The sequence below is a fragment of the Salmo salar genome, chromosome 10 (assembly GCF_965601325.2).
Source record: "Salmo salar chromosome 10, fSalSal1, whole genome shotgun sequence".
Lineage (NCBI taxonomy): Eukaryota > Metazoa > Chordata > Actinopteri > Salmoniformes > Salmonidae > Salmo > Salmo salar.
Window position 1 is genome coordinate 22,537,125 of NC_138300.1, and position 24,945 is coordinate 22,562,069.

General features: G+C 46.6%; 2 protein-coding genes across 2 annotated transcripts in view; one reads left to right on the plus strand and one right to left on the minus strand.

The window, feature by feature from the left end:
- LOC106613770 (protein unc-13 homolog A) overlaps window positions 1-4,254 on the plus strand; it is a 56,030-nt gene extending 51,776 nt beyond the window's left edge. The window contains exon 41 of the mRNA XM_082956810.1: window positions 1-4,254. Coding sequence (XP_082812936.1) covers window positions 1-289 — 289 coding nt within the window. The 3' untranslated portion in view covers window positions 290-4,254.
- si:dkey-110c1.10 (unconventional myosin-Vb) lies at window positions 3,540-24,798 on the minus strand. The gene is made up of 34 exons (XM_014216364.3): window positions 24,612-24,798; window positions 23,724-23,834; window positions 23,457-23,625; window positions 21,089-21,233; window positions 20,670-20,826; window positions 20,250-20,475; window positions 20,012-20,125; window positions 19,800-19,912; window positions 19,445-19,713; window positions 19,234-19,315; window positions 18,967-19,107; window positions 18,499-18,630; window positions 18,303-18,386; window positions 17,836-17,985; window positions 17,538-17,635; window positions 17,023-17,109; window positions 16,479-16,805; window positions 16,183-16,339; window positions 15,176-15,415; window positions 14,532-14,756; window positions 14,344-14,437; window positions 14,109-14,257; window positions 13,725-13,946; window positions 13,499-13,599; window positions 13,280-13,394; window positions 13,052-13,160; window positions 12,815-12,937; window positions 12,596-12,747; window positions 12,327-12,413; window positions 11,068-11,191; window positions 10,621-10,927; window positions 8,673-8,847; window positions 8,365-8,445; window positions 3,540-4,947 (listed from the first exon to the last, which is right to left on the minus strand). Exons 1-34 carry the CDS (start codon window positions 24,639-24,641, stop codon window positions 4,786-4,788), a joined length of 5,058 nt encoding a protein of 1,685 aa, XP_014071839.3. The 5' UTR covers window positions 24,642-24,798; the 3' UTR covers window positions 3,540-4,785.
- Between the last annotated feature and the right edge of the window lie 147 nt (window positions 24,799-24,945).

Sequence of the window (24,945 nt, forward strand, 5' to 3'; positions counted from 1 at the left end):
CACCCTCAGTAACGAGGTGGGCACAGAGTGTTATGAGCTGCAGGTGTGTGTGAAGGACTATTGCTTCGCCCGGGAGGACCGTACGGTGGGCATGGCCGTGATGCAGTTGAAGGACATGTCCTCTAGGGGCAGCGTGGCGTGCTGGCTCCCCCTGGGGAAACGCGTGCACATGGACGAGACGGGCCTCACCGTCCTCCGCATCCTGTCCCAGCGCAACAACGACGACGTGGCAAAGGAGTTCGTCAAGCTCAAGTCAGACCAGCGTTCTCCCGAGGAAGGCCGAGGCTGAGAGGGTGAAGTCTTTATTCGCTCAGCGCCACCTACAGGCTAGGAAGTCCTTCTGCGGTCTGACTGCAAGCTAAACCACTACCCTGATGTTGTAATGTTGGACAAGCACAGAGAAACAGTTCTTTACTACAGTGCTGTACATACATTTCATTGAAGAAGACGTGATACCATCTACAGGCATTGCCCTGATTGTCTTGAAAGCACCGATGTCTTTATTATGAATATGACTAATTATCTTGTAAAAATGCATAGATATAATTGTAAACACAGCAAACCCCACAACACTGACCAACATTCTACAACACATCCACACACACACACACACACACACAGAGAGTTTAAGTCATAGAGTATATTTTCTTCCTTGTTCTCTCCCTCTCCCTATTTCCCATAGCATAGGCCATGTCTTAGTGCTCCCCAATCACACATTTGAACTAGAATCTGCCAATCTCGACTAGTTTCATGCATAGGTATTTAAAAGCTCCGGGAGATGAAGTACTTGTAGTCTTGAAAGTCTTGATCTCTCTTCTATTACATTAACTCCACGTTCCCTTCCTTTGTCTAGACTAGACTAGTGCCAATGGATCAATCCATAATGTTATGCCAAGTCAAGCCCTAAGCACAAGTTAACAGGACCAACTGTGAACAGCAGACCATCAGGCTTTTAGGCCTCATACATTCCAAAGAGTCAGGTTTACACACACTGGTTTATGATACTATTCCCATGGGTTGTCCACCGTAGGCTGAATTCTGGATCTTCTCTCATTCCGACATGAAGTATCTATAGCAGAGCAGTCTGGACAAATGATAAATGTAAATGTTTATAAGTATTAGAGATATTATCAGTGGATTTATGGTATATTTAAAGACTATATGAAGACTTTGCACTTGAGAGTATCCCTGTCTGTCTTGCTGTTTGTCTACCCTGTTAAAGAGCCTGCTGCCTGATGCCTTGTCCTGTCAAACCTGTTGTCTGTCTTCAGTACATAGTGAGAGCAACCTGATGAAGACGAGCCTCGGAGCGCTGTGGTTCATCAGCACGCGTGTGGGTGTATGTTCAAGAGAAGGAGATGAGTGAGTGTGTATACAGGTGTGCTATCTTAATTTGAACAGTTTCTCAGGAAATGTGAATTACTATGTGGATTATAATTAATGGACATTTTTGTAGGGGTTTCTAAATGTTTAGTTAGGATAATTCAAGTCTGACATTTTAAAGTGGAAATTACAAACTTTAGAAGCATTTTTAAACCTTGAATATATTACAATTTGCATTTGCTGCAGCGCCGGAAAAAAAATCTGCGACAACAGATTGATCAAATTAAGACAGTACATCTGTATACTGTTCGTGTGTTATATTGTTACAATGTTGACCTTGTGTAGACACCAGTGTTGCCTGTTTGTGTAAATGTGTAAATCACAGAAAGCCATCAAGAACATAGAACACAATTTAGTGGAAGAACACATAGTCTATAGTATATTTAGATTCTTTGAGAATTTCCTAAGTGTCTTTTACTTGGGGGAATGCAAGTACATTTTTTGGGGTGAAGGTTTATTGCTTGTTTGATCAGAAACATTTAGTGGGCTGTACAGTACAGAGTGTAAACAGAGCTTCATTAGTTTGCCTTGGAAAACAGCCACCTCCTCTCCTTTAACCTCTCTGATCAACATGTGTCAGCGTGGAAGAGAGCAGTTTAGAGACAAAACACTGAGACATTTCTTACTGCGTGTGTTGCCATAGCAACCTCTTGTCAAATGAAGATGTCAGGCCACGGGTGACCCCCACGGTCTCTTTTTTGTCTTTCTTCCCCTCTGCTGGGGGAAGCACACATGACCTATAACCTTTTACCTAGAATGGCCAGGCTGTCTGGTCCTGGTTCTGAGCACACAGGGTCTGTCCACAAGGGCTATAGTACCAGAACTGCTCCTGCCTGCCCTCTTCAATAGTGAAACTTGCCATAGATATGTGACTGAGATAGCTATGTGGGGGGAAAATCTCATAACATCCATGTCAAGGCTCTCACATAGAAGAAGCACATAGTAAGCACAGGGAAGGGTAGTAAGCACAGGGTACTTACAGGGTATTGGTGGTGTTGTAGCTCATAGTGCATGCATGGTACCCAGACTGTAACCATACTGTATCTAGTGCCATTCCAGGACCAAAGGTCCCGACTTTCACTCCTTTATCATTGATTAAAGTTCCTGGAGGAGGTTGAGCCTGCAGGGTAGGATCGTATGTATTTCGATGTCAAAACTGGATTATATTAAGACTGTCAATGGAATGACAGGTCTCTCATCTGATCCCCCCTCCCTCCCCTGTTCAGCCCTCTACACTCCCTCCCCTCTAAAGCCAACTACACTGCCTCCCGTCTCTCCCCTCCACAGCACTGCCTTCCCTCTCTCCCCTCCACAGCCCACTACACTGCCTCCCGTCTCTCCCCTCCACAGCACTACCTTCCCTCTCTCCCCTCCACAGCCCACTACACTGCCTCCCGTCTCTCCCCTCCACAGCCCACTACACTGCCTCCCCTCTACAGCCCACTACACTGCCTCCCCTCTACAGCCCACTACACTGCCTCTCCTCTACAGCCCACTACACTGCCTCCCCTCCCCTGGGTTCTGGTCCATCTGCCCCAGGTATCAGACAGTGACTCTGCTCAGAACCTGTGTAAGTAGCTACACTTGCCAGTTACACCTTACTGTGGTGGTCCAGCTCCAGAAAGCACTGCATATAGTATCACCAATTTTTATATGTGGCTCCCATATTTAAACGTGTGTACAACTTGACTCTATGCATCTAATCAGTACCGTTTCTATGTAGAGCAGTCCTATAATGTTTACATTGTGAGTTGTCAGCACAAAGTGTTTTTGTCGAGACGTGTAAATGTTGTTTTGAAACGGGCCAGGTTCTGGGCCAGTAGCTAGTAGTGGCTAAACAACATGCAGAGCAGTGTCAACAGACTCAGCATAGAGAGGATCAACAACAGACTCTGTATATTGTCATTGTAAATAGTACTTCTGTACCAAACATATATGGTTCAATATCTATAGAAATACATACACTGAATGAAGTGAAGCTGCTGCTACTTAGTCAACTTGAATCCTGCTGTGGCTGGGTAGTGGATGGACATCCATTTGAACTTTGAACTCCAATGGGAGATGGGATAGGAGTCTATAGGCTTCGAATACACAGCCTCACAGACTATTGTATTGTCACTACGTTAACATACAGGTATAGCAGCTGTAGCAAGGAATGCGAATGGCACAATATCTTATTTATTGCTGTTGACAATGATACTGAGTACATTCGGTCACCGAGGCCATTTTCTTTCAGACAGACGTTTGGTGTCTGTGCGTTGAGGTAAAAAGGAAACCTCACCCTTTCAGGTTGGCATGTATGTAGTACAGACAGGCACAGAGGCATGATACAGAGATATAGAAGAAGCACAATGACAACCAGACAGGCACGCATGTACTGTCACTGACGCCCACACAGGCAGAACACATCGGTCGTGTTCAAGAGCAACGATTGATCTACAAGTAATAATGAATAGTTCATTAGGATGAGGTGATTTGTAGATCAGTCAGTCTGCAGTCACCGACTGCAGTGTAGTCAATCTTGAACACGAGCCCACCGTGATGCCAGCCTGTACATAGGAAGCAGTGCATGATGGGAAAAAAAGTATTTCTTGTGCCAGCACGCGTTTATTTGACGTTATATTTTCCAATTGTTGTCTTCATTTATTTTGATATTTTAGTATTATTTTCTATTTTTCAGAGGTTTGTGAATATATAAATATGTATTACTGATGATGTGTAGTGGTACAAAGTACTCGCATGAGATAATTTTTTTATACTGAAGATGTTTCTAATTTTTTTTAATTCTGGTTGTTCTTATTGAGGGTTGAGGTGGGGGACTGCAGCGTTGCTGTGTTTCTGCTTCCAATAAAATGTTAGAGAAAATCTGAACTCTTTTTCATAGTGTTCATTATGGATCAGAGTGAAAAACATGTTAAGTTACCATTATGCAATTATAAATTCTGATATCTGGAACTTATTACCAATTAAAAAAATATATTAAGCACACACTTCCAACGCACAACATTTCCCAGTGGAAGACTACACATGGGTAGGGATTGAAGTATGTGGGATGCATCAAATAGGGAAATGTCAATCAGCAGACAGGCAATACTGTAATCTTAGTACAAATAAGGAAATCTTTGTGTCCAAAATCCATACTCTGGAACAGATGAGAAAGAATCCATACGGCCATTCTAACAGCACAATAACCCTCACAGGAAGAGTAGCAGTAAGAGTCCTATACTTGTTCTACTGAAAGAATGCCTGATACAGAATACTAATGCCTAATCAAAAATGACATGTATTATTCACTTACAATTACTTTGATATACTGTATAGCCTGCAGGAAAAAGACCCGAGGTAGCAATACCAAAACTTCAAAAAAAGAGTGTAATCCACAGTGAATAACTACTGCTTCCTCTAAGGCCGTCGTAGGAAGGAGATCTTGAGGGAATCTGGGATGTCTAGCTGGTCAGCGCGGACAGGCGGGGGCGGCAGGTAGGGGAAGGTGACGGGGAACACACGCCGTACATCCATCAGCAGCTGTGGAGGCTGACCGCCTGAACGCTCCTTCAGCAGACCCTGATGGAACAGAGAGGAAATAACGACCGTAACACAACCGCACTACTGGTAACCAGACCACACTACTGGTAACACAACCGCACTACTGGTAACCAGACCGCACTACTGGTAACACAACTGCACTACTGGTAACCAGACCACACTACTGGTAACCAGACCACACTACTGGTAACACAACCGCACTACTGGTAACCAGACCACACTACTGGTAACACAACCGCACTACTGGTAACCAGACCACACTACTGGTAACCAGACCACACTACTGGTAACACAACCGCACTACTGGTAACCAGACCACACTACTGGTAACACAACCGCACTACTGGTAACCAGACCACACTACTGGTAACCAGACCACACTACCTGGTAACCAGACCACACTACTGGTAACCAGACCACACTACTGGTAACCAGACCACACTACTGGTAACCAGACCACACTACTGGTAACACAACCGCACTACTGGTAACCAGACCACACTACTGGTAACCAGACCACACTACTGGTAACACAACCGCACTACTGGTAACCAGACCACACTACTGGTAACCAGACCACACTACTGGTAACACAACCGCACTACTGGTAACCAGACCACACTACTGGTAACCAGACCACACTACTGGTAACCAGACCACACTACTGGTAACCAGACCACACTACTGGTAACCAGACCACACTACTGGTAACCAGACCACACTACTGGTAACCAGACCACACTACTGGTAACACAACCGCACTACTGGTAACACAACCGCACTACTGGTAACCAGACCACACTACTGGTAACACAACCGCACTACTGGTAACCAGACCACACTACTGGTAACCAGACCACACTACTGGTAACCAGACCACACTACTGGTAACCAGACCACACTACTGGTAACCAGACCACACTACTGGTAACACAACCGCACTACTGGTAACCAGACCACACTACTGGTAACACAACCGCACTACTGGTAACCAGACCACACTACTGGTAACCAGACCACACTACTGGTAACCAGACCACACTACTGGTAACACAACCGCACTACTGGTAACCAGACCACACTACTGGTAACCAGACCACACTACTGGTAACCAGACCACACTACTGGTAACACAACCGCACTACTGGTAACCAGACCACACTACTGGTAACACAACCGCACTACTGGTAACCAGACCACACTACTGGTAACCAGACCACACTACTGGTAACCAGACCACACTACTGGTAACACAACCGCACTACTGGTAACCAGACCACACTACTGGTAACACAACCGCACTACTGGTAACCAGACCACACTACTGGTAACCAGACCACACTACTGGTAACCAGACCACACTACTGGTAACCAGACCACACTACTGGTAACACAACCGCACTACTGGTAACCAGACCACACTACTGGTAACCAGACCACACTACCTGGTAACCAGACCACACTACTGGTAACCAGACCACACTACTGGTAACCAGACCACACTACTGGTAACACAACCGCACTACTGGTAACCAGACCACACTACTGGTAACCAGACCACACTACTGGTAACACAACCGCACTACTGGTAACCAGACCACACTACTGGTAACCAGACCACACTACTGGTAACCAGACCACACTACTGGTAACACAACCGCACTACTGGTAACCAGACCACACTACTGGTAACCAGACCACACTACTGGTAACACAACCGCACTACTGGTAACCAGACCACACTACTGGTAACCAGACCACACTACTGGTAACACAACCGCACTACTGGTAACCAGACCACACTACTGGTAACCAAACCGCACTACTGGTAACCAGACCACACTACTGGTAACCAGACCACACTACTGGTAACCAGACCACACTACTGGTAACACAACCGCACTACTGGTAACACAACCGCACTACTGGTAACCAGACCACACTACTGGTAACACAACCGCACTACTGGTAACCAGACCACACTACTGGTAACACAACCACACTACTGGTAACCAGACCACACTACTGGTAACCAGACCACACTACTGGTAACCAGACCACACTACTGGTAACCAGACCACACTACTGGTAACACAACCGCACTACTGGTAACCAGACCACACTACTGGTAACCAGACCACACTACTGGTAACCAGACCACACTACTGGTAACCAGACCACACTACTGGTAACACAACCGCACTACTGGTAACCAGACCACACTACTGGTAACCAGACCACACTACTGGTAACCAGACCACACTACTGGTAACCAGACCACACTACTGGTAACACAACCGCACTACTGGTAACCAGACCACACTACTGGTAACACAACCGCACTACTGGTAACCAGACCACACTACTGGTAACCAGACCACACTAGTGGTAACACAACCGCACTACTGGTAACCAGACCGCACTACTGGTAACCAGACCACACTACTGGTAACACAACCGCACTACTGGTAACCAGACCACACTACTGGTAACCAGACCACACTACTGGTAACACAACCGCACTACTGGTAACCAGAACACACTACTGGTAACCAGACCACACTACTGGTAACCAGGCCACACTACTGGTAACCAGACCACACTACTGGTAACACAACCGCACTACTGGTAACCAGACCACACTACTGGTAACCAGACCACACTACTGGTAACCAGACCACACTACTGGTAACCAGACCACACTACTGGTAACACAACCGCACTACTGGTAACCAGACCACACTACTGGTAACACAACCGCACTACTGGTAACCAGACCACACTACTGGTAACCAGACCACACTACTGGTAACACAACCGCACTACTGGTAACCAGACCACACTACTGGTAACACAACCGCACTACTGGTAACCAGACCACACTACTGGTAACACAACCGCACTACTGGTAACCAGACCACACTACTGGTAACCAGACCACACTACTGGTAACCAGACCACACTACTGGTAACCAGACCACACTACTGGTAACACAACCGCACTACTGGTAACCAGACCACACTACTGGTAACACAACCGCACTACTGGTAACCAGACCACACTACTGGTAACACAACCGCACTACTGGTAACCAGACCACACTACTGGTAACCAGACCACACTACTGGTAACCAGACCACACTACTGGTAACCAGACCACACCACAACCCTAGTGAAGACAGTCAGTATATAGACTTCAGACAGCCTGTGAGGGTGTAAAGAGGACTGTCACAACGGCCACACAATAATTATCACTGAATTGTCACAGATTGTAATGTTTGTTTATGTGTCAATTAATCCCATAAGGGATGGGTTGCCAACTGGCGATTTGACAGGGAAATAAAATTTTATTCATTCATTCAGTTGAAAATTTAACATGCCATGTTATGAGAAGTTTACATTACTGTTGTGTGTATTATTATTAGGTACTGTACCTGCACTGTGCGGATAAAATTGAGTGTCACCCTCTCCTCTAGGTCACTGTGAGGGGTGTACAGGGTCAGAATCTTCACAATCTGGAACAGAGACAGTTAGCTTAGCCCTGCAAGGATGTGTGGTTGTACATAGACATATACTGTATAAAAAGAACATGGTTCTCTAGTGAAGGGAATAATGTTCACAGAATCATATTGGGTTTATTCTATTTAAATAATAACTGCAACACTTTGAACATTTCACCCTGCCAATACCAGCTTAAAAACCACCCGTTGCAATAGTGTTGTAATAGTGATAAGGGCGCCACCTGCTGGGTAGACAGGGCAGTACAGGTGTGAACGAGGGCCTGTGCGTCAGCGTCTGTCTTCTTGCCCACTTGCAGGAGCTGAGCGGCCTGGATGAGAGGCTCCAACAGGGCCACAGCTCCCCCTGCCTGCAGCCCACGGCTTCGCAGCCACTCCTCCAGCAGACTCACATTATACCTGGCAGAACCCAGCAGAACAAAAAGAATGGAGTCAGGTCCAATAGTCACCTGGTACTCTACAGTTGTGGCCAAAAGTTTTGAGACTGACACAAATATTAATTTTCACAAAGTCTGCTGCCTCAGTTTGTATGATGGCAATTTGCATATAATCCAGAATGTTTTGAAGAGTGATCAGATGAATTGCAATTAATTGCAAAGTCCCTCTTTGCCATGCAAATTAACTGAATCCCCCAAAAATAATTTCCACTGCATTTCAGCCCTGCCACAAAAGTACCAGCTGACATCATGTCAGTGATTCTGTCGTTAACACAGGTGTGAGTGTTGATGAGGACAAGGCTGGAGATCACTCTGTCATGCTGATTGAGTTTGAATAACAGACTGGAAGCTTCAAAAGGAGGGTGGTGCTTGGAATCATTGTTCTTCCTCTGTCAACCATGGTTACCTGCACGGAAACACGTGCCATCATCATTGCTTTGCACAAAAAGGGCTTCACCGGCAAGGATATTGCTGCCAGTAAGATTGCACCTAAATCAACCATTTATTGGATCATCAAGAACTACAAGAAGAGCGGTTCAATTGTTGTGAAGAAGGCTTCAGGGTGCCCAAGAAAGTCCAGCAAGCGCCAGGACCGTCTCCTAAAGTTGATTCAGCTGCGGGATCGGGGCAACACCAGTACAGAGCTTGCTCAGGAATGGCAACATGCAGGTGTGAGTGCATCTGCACGCACAGTGAGGCAAAGACTTCTGGAGGATGGCCTGGTGTCAAGAAGGGCAGCAAAGAAGCCACTTCTCTCCAGGAAAAACATCAGGGACAGACTGATATTCTGCAAAACGTACAGAGATTGGACTGCTGAGGACTGGGATAAAGTCATTTTCTCTGACGAATCCCCTTTCCGATTGTTTGGGGCATCCGGAAAAAAGCTTGTCCGGAGAAGACAAGGTGAGCGCTACCATCAGTCCTGTGTCATGCCAACAGTAAAGCATCCTGAGACCATTCATGTGTGGGGTTGCTTCTCAGCCAAGGGAGTGGGCTCACTCACAATTTTGCCTAAGAACACAGCCATGAATAAAGAATGGTACCAACACATCCTCCGAGAGCAATTTCTCCCAACCATCCAGGAACAGTTTGGTGACGAACAATGCCTTTTCCAGCATGATGGAGCACCTTGCCATAAGGCAAAAGTGATAACTAAGTGGCTCAGGGAACAAAACATCGATATTTTGGGTCCATGGCCAGGAAACTCCCCAGACCTTAATCCCATTGAGAAATTGTGGTCAATCCTCAAGAGGCGGGTGGAAAAACAAAAACAGACAAATTCTGACAAACTCCAAGCATTGATTATGTAAGAATGGGCTGCCATCAGTCAGGATGTGGCCCAGAAGTTAATTGACAGCATGCCAGGGCAGATGGCAGAGGTCTTGAACAAGAAGGGTCAACACTGCAAATATTGACTCTTTGCATCAACTTCATGTAATTGTCAATAAAAGCCTTTGACACTTATGAAATGCTTGTAATTATACTTCAGTATTCCATAGTAACATCTGACAAAAAATATCTAAAGACACTGAAGCAGCAGACTTTGTGGAAATTAATATTTGTGTCATTCTCAAAACTTTTGGCCACGACTGTACATGCAAACTGTCCCCTTTATAAACCAACTTTAGTGGCTCTGAAACGTGTTCCTGCGCAGGCCCTGTATGTGTATAATTGTGTGTGTGTGTGTGTGTGTGTGTGTGTGTGTGTGTGTGTATATGTGTTTCTGTCCTCTGACCGTATCTGCAAGCCGCGGCTCCAGCTACACATGTCCTTGCGTAGCAGCAGGCTGTTGAGGGCAGAGGCAGAGAGGAGGTGGGTGAGCTGACGGAAGGCCTGCTCCATCAGGGTGGGTGGCAGGGCCTGGCGGGACAGGGCCGTGTGGAGGGCACCCAGCTCCCTCAGCACTGCAGCCATACTAGGGGTCTCCCCTGCATTCCTCTCTACGGCCCTGGGGTCAGACCCCGCACGCTTCCTAAAGTTCCCCAGCTTCACCCCAGACCCAGACAGTCCTGGGATCATCTCACTCTCCAGCGTGGCAGGAACTGTGGAGGAATTGAATGGGTCAGGAGAACAGGCGCTACTGTTGAAGGATTATGTAGTGGAATGAAAGCAAACTATGATAAAACGTTTAGTCGACTGGGTGGGTTGGTTTTGATATTGTTCTGGAGTTGGTCAGACCTACCAATGATGGGCTGCAGGCGGGATTCTGAGATGGACAGGAGCTGCTGATAGGCCTGGATACAGAGGTCACTCAGAGCACGGATTAACTCACTCAGGTCAGAGGTTAACGGAACCAAATCCTCATCCTAGAGACCAAGCACAAATACTGTCTGTCAGTCACATGTTGAAGTATGCATGTAATGGGTTTTATTGCCATGAACTCAATAACTAGGGGTGTATTTCCCCGGTCAGCTTACATGGCTATGAATAACTCCTGACATTATTTAGCGATAATAACTCCTGACATTATTTAGCGATAATAACTCCTGACATTATTTAGCGATAATAACTCCTGACATTATTTAGCGATAATAACTCCTGACATTATTTAGCGATAATAACTCCTGACATTATTTAGCGATAATAACTCCTGACATTATTTAGCGATAATAACTCCTGACATTATTTAGTGATAATAACTCCTGACATTATTTAGCGATAATAACTCCTGACATTATTTAGCGATAATAACTCCTGACATTATTTAGCGATAATAACTCCTGACATTATTTAGTGATAATAACTCCTGACATTATTTAGCGATAATAACTCCTGACATTATTTAGCGATAATAACTCCTGACATTATTTAGCGATAATAACTCCTGACATTATTTAGCGATAATAACTCCTGACATTATTTAGCGATAATAACTCCTGACATTATTTAGTGATAATAACTCCTGACATTATTTAGCGATAATAACTCCTGACATTATTTAGCGATAATAACTCCTGACATTATTTAGTGATAATAACTCCTGACATTATTTAGCGATAATAACATCCAGACATTATTTAGCGATAATAACATACTAACATTATTTAGCGATAATAACTCCTGACATTATTTAGTGATAATAACTCCTGACATTATTTAGTGATAATAACTCCTGACATTATTTAGCGATAATAACATCCTGACATTATTTAGCGATAATAACTCCTGACATTATTTAGTGATAATAACTCCTGACATTATTTAGTGATAATAACTCCTGACATTATTTAGTGATAATAACTCCTGACATTATTTAGCGATAATAACTCCTGACATTATTTAGTGATAATAACTCCTGACATGATTTAGTGATAATAACTCCTGACATTATTTAGTGATAATAACTCCTGACATTATTTAGTGATAATAACTCCTGACATTATTTAGTGATAATAACATATGACATTGGTGACATTTTGATGAGAGATGTCGATGCCTTGCCTGTTTGGAGTGCTGGGTCAGTAGGTCGGTGAGAAGGCAGGCATTTTTCAGCCACAGTGCTGTCATGTCCACATCATTACAGTGTTTCTGGTAGGAGGGGAAAACAAAGGCACAACAAATGAATAAGAACAAACCTGTAAGAGAACCATGATTGAAAAGCAGAGAAGGTAAGTGTGTGTGTGTGTGTGTGTGTGTGTGTGTGTGTGTGTGTGTGTGTGTGTGTGTGTGTGTGTGTGTGTGTGTGTGTGTGTGTGTGTGTGTATGCGCACCTTCAGAGCCCCCTTCATAGCAGTGACAGCAGCAGTGCAGAGAGAGCGGGCACGGGTTTCGTCTCCACTGCAGTCTGCCTGGCGTACACACAGGAACAGCACACTGGCAGCCAGGCCAGGGGGCAGGGAGAGGGCACTGTCCACCCTCATGTCTGGAACATACAGGTTAGAGGGCACATTCACTAATTGTACAGATGGAGTTAGGGTTAGGGGTCCTACCTGTGATGAGGGTCTTCATAAGCTTGGCCTCGTCCCTCTTCCTACACTCCAGCAGCCCTGTGACAGTCCCAGCCTTGGCATGGGGGGCAGAGGAATCCTCTGTGGACTGGGCCAGCACTGGGCCTAGGGGGACGAGCAAACAAGTATGATAGATATCGATGTGTCCCTCCACACATTTATTTTGTAGACATTTCAGTCAAGACATTTTTCAAGTATGTAGTTGTGTGTTGTTCAGACCTATCTGTGCCAGTAGTCTTCTGAGTGTGACTGTGTGTCTCAGCTCCTTCAGTTCTCTCCTCAGTCTGCAGACCTCCTGCTCCCTGGCTTCCACCAGTTCCACCAGGTACTGAACAGCGAGCACACATGCAGGGCCATTATGACACGTTTAGAGCGATGATACTCAAAGTAACAGAATCTGCACTGTAGTCCACCTGACACTGCCAGACCGCTCATACGAGACCCTACCTGCTGGTCTGCAGAGGGGGAGGGATCAGAGCACGTCCGTTTAGCCTGCAGCCGGACAGCCTCCAGCTCCGCCTCCTCCTGAGAGCGCTGGCTACGCAGTTGGTTCTCCAGGAACCTGACAGTTGCACACAGACAGGGGGTAGAATATATCTGTATTCTTTTAATGATAAAATATAATGATATTGCTGTGAACGTATTGATCAAGGAATAGGGACTGACTTGTTGGCCACTCGTACAGCATCATAGGCGTGCCACAGGTCTTCTCCGCTCATCTTCCCAGCTGAGTCTTTAGCCACACCCATATTCTCCATCAAAGTGTCCTGGGTAAAGAACAGAGCACAGTCTCAGCCACAGGAGCCATATTGATTGATTGACAAGTAGATCTGAACCACACATTTCCTACTGATTCCCCGTTGGGGAGCCATCCAGAGGGAGGGCATCTCACCATGGGTGTGTCAGAGCTAAGCCAGGCTCTCCTCTCTGCGGTGGGGGACGTCACACTAACCGTCCTCACCTCCTCCGGCGAGGGGAAGGCAGGGAGGCCGAAGAAGGAAGGTGTGGCTGGGAAGGTAGGGGGCCCGGAAAAGGGCGGCGACATCAGGGACGGAGATGGGGGCTCCATGATCAGGCTTTGGTTTGAATCTGTCCGTCTGTAGCCCTTAGAGTGCTGCAGCGGTAACACAGAGAAATATCATGTTTTTCAGCGAGGTTGAATATTATAACCTGGGGGTACCTCTCAACAATGCTACATTGATACGTCACATAGGCAAAACAGAAAGGCCGGCACCCAGGCTAGTGGAATATGGAGTTGAATATAATGTGTGAGTACCTCCGTGAGCATGCTCATTTCCCGTAGGTTTTCGTATCTCTGCTCCAGCCTGGTGAACTCTCTGAGCAGACCCTGGTACTTCCTCCTCTCCTCATCCAGCTCTGCTGTCAGAGCTTTACCTTCCTGGGCCACAGCCTGCACTACACACTCTGGATGTACAGACATAACACATCGGATTACAAAGAAAATTGAGAGAGATGCACTGAAAACAGATACCTGTTATGAATAGACCTACCCTCCTGAGCTGTCTCCTGCTCCAGTAATCGAGTGGTCAGATCCTCCTTCTCTTTCCCCAAACAGTCCCTCTCAACCCGCAGGGCCTGCACCTCCTGTAAACAGAGAAAGAGGAGTGACCTTAAATACCACTATTCTGCAGAAAAGCACAAGAGCTGTTTCAGATCCATTAGGACCAACAAGACCTACCTGTGTGAGTCGTAGGATCTCCTGGGCTGCTTTTTCTTCTGCCCTCCTCCTCTCCTCCGTCTCCTCCTCTGTGATGGCGGTGCTGGGCTGAGACTGCTGGGCCTGGAGCTGGGTCTCTAACTGGTTCTCCAGTTTAACTAGCGCCCCCCGCAGGGAGTCCAGCTCAGTGTTATGGGCCTTACGCTCAACCTGGAGGGTCTCTCTCAGAGCACTGCTCTCCCTGGCCTGGACACACACACATAAACACACACACACACACACACACACACACACACACACACACACACACACACACACACACACACACACACACACACACACACACACACACATAAAAACACACATACACACATAAACATACACAAACACACACACATTAACACACACATACATAAACACACACATAAATGTTCACTTCTGTATTATTAATTTTGCACATTTCTTTTTTCCACTCTGGATGTACCAAAACCTCTAAACAGCTCATCAAAATTCACCAGCCCCCTAGAAACACCTGGTCTCATCTACCCATCCAAAACCACCCATCTTCTTCTAAGCCCCCTCACCATCCCCTTCTCAGGCTTCTCCACCCTTCTACACCTCCACCCATCCCTTTCTCACCACCTTCCATGACCCCAGCATCTCACCTTCTGGTCGGCCCTGAGCTGCAGCTGCATCAGTTTGACCTCCATGCCCTTGTTGAGTTCTCGGAACTTCTCCACCGAGCGAGCCTCTGCCTTCAGCTTCACCAGCTCCCTCCTGGCTGCCCGCCGCCTCACACAACACTGCATCAACACTATGGCTGCCCTCACCCTCCTGTAAGCCCGTCGGGCCAGCCAGCCACGCACTGCAGACTGGAGCAACACCGCAGCCCGCTCCGCCACCACCTTGGGAGGGAGAGGATAGAAGAGATGCATTATATTATTGCACACAGTTATGATTACAGTTATGATTACAGTTATGATTACAGACACTGAGTGTACAAAACATTAGGAACACCTGCTCTTTCCATGACATAGACTGACCAGGTGATTCCAGGTGAAAACTATGATCCCTTATTGATGTCACTTGTTAAATCCACTTCAATCAGTGTAGATGAAGGGGAGGAGACAGGTTAAAGAAGGATTTGTTTGCCTTGAGACAAGGATTGTGTGTGTGCCATTCAGAGGGTATGGTAGTCGGTGCCAGGCAAGAGGTAGGTAGTAGGTGTGTCAAGAACTGCAATGCTGATGGGTTTTTCATGCTCAACAGTTTCCCGTGTGTATCAAGAATGGTCCACCACCTAAAGGACATCCAGCCAACTTGTCACAAATGTGGGAAGCACTGGAGTCAACATGGGCCAGCATCCCTGTGGAATGCTTTCGACACCTTGTAGACTCCATGCCCTGACGAATTGAGGCTGTTCTGAGGGCAAAAGGGGACGCAACTCAATATTAGGAAGGTGTTCCTGCACACTCAGTGTATCAGGATAGTCTAGAATCCGGATCTGATATTACTGAGGAATAGTTCCTGGGGCTGGAGCCCTGCCTTGACTTATCTCTGGAGGTTTAAGTTATTACATGTATGAAATGCATTTTATATTTAAGCTGTAAATTAATAACATTAGATTCATTGATAAAAAGATTCTGGGGCCTTTGTGCCAGTGTTTCCTCACCAGTCTGTATTGGCGTCGTGCCAGCGAGCCCCTGGTGAAAGCCTGGATGGTGACGGTGGCCTCGCGGATCATCAGAAACATCTGTCTTATCGCCACCATACGATATGTCTTCTGGATGACCAGTGCTGCCTTGGTGTAGCGCAGAACGTCTGCCAGCCTGGATCACACAGAACAGAACAGTCGTTTAAATCGTTGGACAAACGTAGGTAGCCTACTGCTGAGACACACTGTACTATATGACAGTATAAAGTGTAAAGCAGATTGACGTGCCACATAGTCAGTCATTCTGCTCTCACCGCCTAGCCAGGGCTCCTCTTGTGTATCTCTGGATGGTGAGTGTTGCCCAGCGCGTCTTGATGTATCGCCTGCGGCCCAGCCAGCCTCTGACCCAGCTCTGGATGATCACCCCGGCCGCCCTCAGTCTCTCTGCCCTCAGCCTCTCCAGCAGAGCCACCTGCCCAGCACGGAAGAACACCTTGGTCTTCCCAAAGCAATACTGCTCCGGGTCTGGAATGAGCTCCGCCAGGGCCCTCTGGCACAACGCCTGGATCTGTTCCTTGGTCTGAACCCCACCCCCGCGCAGCAGCACCCGGTACCGGCTGAAGAACTCTGCATAGGTCCACCTGGGACCAAGATGGTGGAAGGAAGAGAGGGACACATTTTCACAGAGTGAGTACAAATACTCTTGAGATCTTTAATTGTGCGTTTTTCATAAATGTTGGTGTACAGTGTTCTGCATCGGTGAAATAACTATGCAACTATGTATCAGTTTTCTGTGTATGTGATAAGTTTATCTGTGAATATTCCAAAGGTGAAGCTGATGTTAAATGTGCTGTGTACCTGGATGGGTAGCCTGCAGCACTGATGCGTATGGTCTCTAGCACCCCACAGGCGCGCAGCTGCTGGACGGCCCTTTTAGGGTCGAACCTGAGAGGGGAAATCTGCTTAACACGCTGGACACACACACACCCCTACTGACAATATTGAAATTATACACACCGCAACACATAATACACACTGCGCACCCAACAAACACAGATAGCATACTGTTTATCATACTACACACACACCTCTCTCCACATAATACACACTGTTTAACATTTACATTTACATTTACATTTACATTTTAGTCATTTAGCAGACGCTCTTATCCAGAGCGACTTACAGTAGTGAATGCATACATTTCATACATTTTTTTTCCTGTGCTGGCCCCCCGTGGGAATCGAACCCACAACCCTGGCGTTGCAAACACCATGCTCTACCAACTGAGCCCTGTAGCACACACACACCTCCCCCACCACAAACACACACACACACACACACACACACGGCTGGAGCACAGGGGTCTGACTCACACAAAAGGCTCTTTGAGGTCATTGGGCTTAATACAGCGGATGTAGTGGGGGGTGGTGCTGTTCAGAGTGTCCATCAGCAGCTGCAGAGACTGACGGAACTGTTTGAAGAAACATGGAGGAACACACAAACTCACACTCCTGTCCTACAGTCCATAGAAGATACAACAACATACAACAAGCCATGGATGAAGTAATACAGACAATATATGGCAGCAAGAAAACAAATACATTCTGTCAACTGTTAAAAGCTGGAAATGAATGGTGTTGCTTGGCCACAGCAGGGGGAGACATATAGTACCTGGAATCCCACAGTGAGTTTGTGTTCCCGCTGAGCTCTCTTCCCAGGGCCAGAGCGCAGACTGCCATTGGGCAGAGAGGACTTCCCCCCTGAGAGGGACAGACTGCCCCCTACTGGCTTCTGCTGGAACAGCTCAGACACCAGCTCAGACTGACGGAGGGACAGACAGACCGGGTTACAGTAGGTTAAAAAGACTTCATCTCTCCCTCTACTGTCCTCCATTTCACCCTAGGATCTTGATCTCAGCCTAGAATTCACCCCAGTCCGACAAAAGTGGACAGCTGAAATCTGGTTCCTCAGTGACCCTCCCTCAAATTCCTCTACTCTTCAGATGCACTCAAAACTGACAGGGAGGTAAGAAAAGTGAGCCAAGACTTCTGACAGGGGAAGCTGCAGATCATCACTGTGTGAACGCAGATAGAATAGAATGCATCATAGTTGTAATTTAAAACATTGACAGGCGATACCTGACTGGCTCTTAGGATGTTGATGGGTTCCTCAAAGACTGTGTCCCGGTTCTTGTCTAAAAACCCATCACATTCATATTGGACCTGACAAACAAAAGAAGAAAGTTTAAGTCAAATACTTTGCCGCAACCAGCACATTATGTAAACAGGTCAAACTGAGGCATCTAATATACTCTGGTTAATATAACTAGCTCACCATGTCAGCAAAGTGCAGGATGATGAAGGCAGTGTTGGACATTCGAGGTTTGCGGAAGTGTGGACTGGGGTTGTTACTCTGATGCTGATCATACAGCTTCCTAGCCCAGCTCTCCTCTGAACCTTTGGGCATCTGATCAAGGAAACAGACACCATGGGAGGTAAGGTTTTTCTGGATCAATGATAAATCTTCTGTTTTTTTATAGAAATACTTTGAAGTTTTAATAGGATAATTATTTTTCTGGCAGGACTTGCTTTTGTTTTATATATACATCTTTTTTGAACTTGTGGGGGATCAAATCCATCACAAGGCGCTCATGGCTTGTCAGTGCGCGCAGTGATGATTTAGATGCACAGCATATCCTGAGTACATGTACTTATTGTATTTCAAACCGGTTTGGACACATGAACACAAACCAGACACAACACAATGTGGAGTTGATAGAAACCAGCGCTGTGACTGACTGACCCTGCACTCCTCATCCAGCAGGTCGAGCAGGCCCAGCTGTCCCTCGATGAGAGCGATGCACGGCTGGTTATCACTGAACTCTATCCTGCTCCACGGCAGCTCCTCACGGACATACTCCTCTTGCTCCAACTGGAACACGTGCTGCATGGGTGAGGGGAGGAGAGGGAGACCAAGGGTTACCGAGGGGACATGAGGATAACAGGTTCATAGGACACAGACCCACATTCATATCGATGTCCAACCCCACACACACACTTGGTGACTCACCCTGTTGAATTGCTGCTGCAATTTCTCATTGGCATAATTTATACAGAACTGTTCAAAACTGTTCCTTTCAAACGTCTCAAACCTGCCAAAGAGAAATGGACAAAAAGGGAAATGAACCTGTTAGTAATACATTGTTACTACAGTCATTACCGTTATTACAGGTATAACAACAACTTCATCTAAAGTGTGACCCCCTGCCCTTTCTACTCACCCATAGATGTCCAGCACCCCAATAAATGACTTGGGCTGCTCGCTCTGGGCTCGGAGGGCTGAGTTGAGCCGGGTCACTGTCCAGGTGAACAGCTGACCGTACACATGCTTGGCCAGGGCATCCCGGGCCTCTAGGGACTGCTGACCAGGCATGGGCTTGACCAGCATCTCTCCCCCTACTGCCAGCCTGCGGTGGCACAGCCAATGGGCCATCTGGGTCCGCTCCACCCCCAGTAGCTTGGAGAACACCGACAGGGAACGCTCCTCCCCCTGGTTATGGAATATTTTAACGAATTATGTGAGAGAGTTTTAGGGAAATACTGGACAAAAATGTAAGAAAAAACTAAAAATCTTACATCAATGTAACTTCGATCACCACCTCTCCCACTGGCCTGGATGTTGACATTGCCCAGGTGCAGAACAGCTGCAAGGATCCTGAAGAGCTCCATCTGCTGGTCAGGAGGCACACCTGGAAGAGTACACACAACACCAGCATGTTCAAACTGCATACCACTACAGTCAGAGTAAACATGTTAGCATAGACGTGTTTAATATAGAAGCTGTATACCCAGAATGGTGAAAGCATTGCGAGTGCGCTCCAGATCTACTACATCATCAGTGCCTGGGATCTGAATGGAATCTTCCCCTCCTTGGTTGGTGTAGCGGAACGTTTCAGCACCACCTACAGAAACACACATCAGAACACATAATGAACACGTTCTGAAATACACTGCTAGAACCATTGACATTAATTTGTTCCCTGCTGTTGACGTTGTAATAAGTTCCTGAATGTGGTCCAGTCTCACCGAGTTTGAGGACTCTCATCTCTGGCAGGTCTCTAGAAGCACACAGCTGGTAGAAGATGTGGTAGTTTCTCTCCTGTGACGCCTGGAAGACGACTCGAGACTTCTCCAGCAGGTACGTCCTCATGTTGGCCCCAATGATATCCCCCTTCCGTCCGAAGCCGATCTCAATGTACTTCCCAAACCGGCTACTGTTGTCATTGCGTGTAGTCTTAGCATTCCCAATGGACTAAAGGAAAGAATTATAAATACGATACATTACACTGTTTTAGCTATTACCTTTACAACTGATACTGATATAATACAGTACTCATTTTTTATATGCAAAATACATGCTTTTTCCAAAATCACACTCTTCAACAAAAAAAATGTGTGTGAACCGCATTGCAGGTTAAGGGAACTCATTCACCCACATGTCAGTACCTCCATGATGGGGTTGGAGGCCAGTACTCTCTCCTCCACACTGGTCTGCTGGGATGCTCCCCCCACCACAGCAAAGTAGCGCATGGTGAACTTAGCAGAGACTGTTTTCCCTGCTCCAGATTCCCCACTGATTATAATGGACTGGTTCTTCTCCTCCCTGCATACATAGACAACTACCCTCTGAATAATCTTGTCATTTACAGAGCTATTTGTCACACAGGGCAACTAAAGAGATCTGATCAAAGGCTCTCTCGTGTCACTGCTATTTTATCTGTATAGAGCTCTTTACAAAGAACAGCAACCCTGGCCCAACCCCCCAAGGAGCAGGCAAAATGACAGTGTTTTGAGGTAACAAAGGGCATATAAAATGGAGACCAAAGAGTAGGGTGACCCCTGGCCCTTAACCTTTAACCCCTGACCTGGTCATGGTGCGGTAGGCCTCTTCTGCCACAGAGAAGATGTGAGGCTCCATGTCAGCCATGTCCTGCCCACTGTAGGCATCAATCACTTCCTCTCCATAGATGGGCAGCTGGTCATACGGGTTGAGGGCCACCAACACAATCCCTGGAATGAGCAGTTGGTGTGAATGACCAATGGCCAAGTACTTAAGTAAAAATACATTAAAGTATTATTTAAGTAGTTTTTCGGGGTATCTGGACTTTACTATCTATATTTCTGACAACTTTTACATTTAGTCCACTACATTGTATAATGTAATTTTAACTCCAGACATTTCCCTGACAACCAAAAGTACTCATTACATTGTGAATGCTTAGCAGAACAGGAAAATTGTCCAATTCACACACTTATCAAGAGAACATCCCTGGTCATCCCTACTGGCTTATTCTTTTTTTTCCTGTGACTTTTTATATACTGCTCAAAAAAATAAAGGGAACACTTAAACAACACATTCTAGATCTGAATGAAAGAAATAATCTTATTAAATACTTTTTTCTTTACATAGTTGAATGTGCTGACAACAAAATCACACAAAAATCAATGGAAATCCAATTTATCAACCCATGGAGGTCTGGATTTGGAGTCACACTTAAAATTAAAGTGGAAAACCACACTACAGGCTGATCCAACTTTGATGTAATGTCCTTAAAACAAGTCAAAATGAGGCTTAGTAGTGTGTGTGGCCTCCACGTGCCTGTATGACCTCCCTACAACGCCTGGGCATGCTCATGATGAGGTGGCGGATGGTCTCCTGAGGGATCTCCTCCCAAACCTGGACTAAAGCATCCGCCAACTCCTGGACAGTCTGTGACGCAACGTGGCGTTGGTGGATGGAGCGAGACATGATGTCCCAGATGTGCTCAATTGGATTCAGGTCTGGGGAACGGGCGGGCCAGTCCATAGCATCAATGCCTTCCTCTTGCAGGAACTGCTGACACACTCCAGCCACATGAGGTCTAGCATTGTCTTGCATTAGGAGGAACCCAGGGCCAACCGCACCAGCATATGGTCTCACAAGGGGTCTGAGGATCTCATCTCGGTACCTAATGGCAGTCAGGCTACCTCTGGCGAGCACATGGAGGTCTGTGCGGCCCCCCAAAGAAATGCCACCCCACACCATGACTGACCCACCGCCAAACCGGTCATGCTGGAGGATGTTGCAGGCAGCAGAGCGTTCTCCACGGCGTCTCCAGACTCTGTCACGTGCTCAGTGTGAACCTGCTTTCATCTGTGAAGAGCACAGGGCGCCAGTGGCGAATTTGCCAATCTTGGTGTTCTCTGGCAAATGCCAAACGTCCTGCACGGTGTTGGGCTGTAAGCACAACCCCCACCTGTGGACGTCGGGCCCTCATACCACCCTCATGGAGTCTGTTTCTGACCGTTTGAGCAGACACATGCACATTTGTGGCCTGCTGGAGGTCATTTTGCAGGGCTCTGGCTATGCTCCTCCTGCTCCTCCTTGCACAAAGGCGGAGGTAACGGTCCTGCTGCTGGGTTGTTGCCCTCCTACGGCCTCCTCCACGTCTCCTGAGGTACTGGCCTGTCTCCTGGTAGCGCCTCCATGCTCTGGACACTACGCTGACAGACACAGCAAACCTTCTTGCCACAGCTCGCATTGATGTGCCATCCTGGATGAGCTGCACTACCTGAGCCACTTGTGTGGGTTGTAGACTCCGTCTCATGCTACCACAAGAGTGAAGGCACCGCCAGCATTCAAAAGTAACCAAAACATCAGCCAGGAAGCATAGAAACTGAGAAGTGGTCTGTGGTCACCACCTGCAGAACCACTCCTTTATTGGGGGTGTCTTGGTAATTGCCTAGAATTTCCACCTGTTGTCTATTCCATTTGCACAACAGCATGTGAAATGTATTGTCAATCAGTGTTGCTTCCTAAGTGGACAGTTTGATTTCACAGAAGTGTGATTGACTTGGAGTTACATTGTGTTGTTTAAGTGTTCCTTTTATTTTTTTGAGCAGTGTATATCAAAACTGTTTCGATTATTGTTTATGTCTGCAACATATCACAGCAATCACATAAGATGCATGTGTTCTTAGGTTAATGTTTATTTAGCATCTTATGGAGAACCAATTTGTATGAAGCCAAAGAGAGGAGGCCATGTCCCTGTGAACTTTACACCTAGTAAAGATTGTGGCCATGAGGCCATAATCATAAAAGCAGGAGCACACAGGAGCTGCATATATCTGTCCACTGGCAAAACAGCATCTGAAGAAAGACCTCCACCCCCGATCTCTTTCTGTCTCTCTCTCCATCTCTCTCATTCTCTCCCTCAACCTATTCCTCTCTCTCCCCCTCTCTCTGCTCCTTACCACAGTAGGTGTAGATGCTGCTGTAGTCCAGGAATCGGACTCTCAGGTTGTGTAGAACAGCAGGCTCGTGTAGGAAGCTGAGAGCAGTGAGGTCATTCTCCCCCTCCAGAATATCAGGGTTCGCCAGAGGGGGGAGGCCAGAGGGTGGCACCACTGGGTACTGCACCTCCTAGAGGGGTGGCACATTAAATATTTGTCATTATCAAATGCTTATCCAGAGCGACTAACGATACATCTGCGGTATGCCAGCTGTTGACTGTGTCTCACCCTGCCATCGCTGATCTGCAGCACCACATTCTCATCACCAAGGTTGTAGTCCTTGAGGAGCTTGGCTGATACCCACACTGCCTCTGGGTCAGGTACCCACACACTGGCACCCTGTTACAGAAATAAACGTTATCACAAAAGTTGAGCTTATTGAAGAAACCCAGTGAAAAAGTGAGCATGCATTGAAGGGGATTTCCTGTACTAATGACCAACACCCTTTGCTGTATCACTGTCACACCAGGTGGACAGGCCCAACTGCCAGTTGCCCAAAACACAGCTGTAGAGGATAGTATTACATCACACAGGACACGATCTGTTCTACAGTCTGTTATTACTCTGTGTGCCTTTTCCTGTTACACTGCCAGGTCCCACCCAAGCAAGACATTTGTCGTCCATCAGCATAAAACACCCTAAATGTCGTTAAGAATTAACGTCCGTCATCCCTCTCTGTCTCATCTTGGATTACTCATTATGTTCTCACAGATCTATCCCAGTAATGGCAACCTCTTGGCTCAACACACAATACTTCCTGTGCAATATGATATGTGTGTGTCATTGCTAGAAGAGTCTAGTTCCTTGAGCATGGGCATTTAAAGCATTTCCAATTAATACATCTCTATTACTAGATTATGCCCTCATGATACATACATAAGGTAGCCAGCAGGTAGCCTAGCGGTTCAGAGCGTTAGGCCAGTAACTGAAAGGTTGCTGTTTGAATCCCAGAGCCAACTAGAAGACAAAATCCCAGAGCCAACTAGAAAAATCTGTCAATGTGCCTTTGAGCAAGGTACTTAACCCTCTGGATAAAAGATGACTTCATTGAAAATAAACTGTCAAAAAATAAGGAAGTCTACTCAGCTATTCAGACATACTGGCTCATTCACTTACCTTGGCGTACAACTCCATAGTTCCAATCATAATATTTTCCAGATATGAACCCTCTGCCTGCAAAAACCCTGACCAATTTCAGAAGGGGTCTCCTAAATTACTCAAAAAGGCAACAAGGGTATCCTCTCCGAGATAGTTGGTGTCCTCTTCCCCTATGAGTGTTCAAGCACCGCTCTGTCCCTTTGCACTTTGTTCTGCTTGACAGGCTGACATGAAAACCCCTGAGAGGCAGCAGTCAGGTTAACTGTTAATCTCGAGGTGATTGAGATGGAAGGATTTACAAGCACTTCTCTTCTACGGTCTCATTCACAGCAGCAGTTAACCCCAAGCTGTG

What these genes read in the sequence shown, in the direction of transcription:
- si:dkey-110c1.10 (XM_014216364.3), bottom strand. Translation starts at nt 24,641, where the DNA reads ATGATTGGAACTATGGAGTTGTACGCCAAG. An exon ending in CTATGGAGTTGTACGCCAAG is followed by an intron (nt 23,835 to 24,611) that starts GTAAGTGAATGA and finishes TTTCTGTAACAG; the next exon opens with GGTGCCAGTGTGTGGGTACC. An exon ending in GCTGTACGAGTGGCCAACAA is followed by an intron (nt 13,395 to 13,498) that starts GTCAGTCCCTAT and finishes TGCAACTGTCAG; the next exon opens with GTTCCTGGAGAACCAACTGC.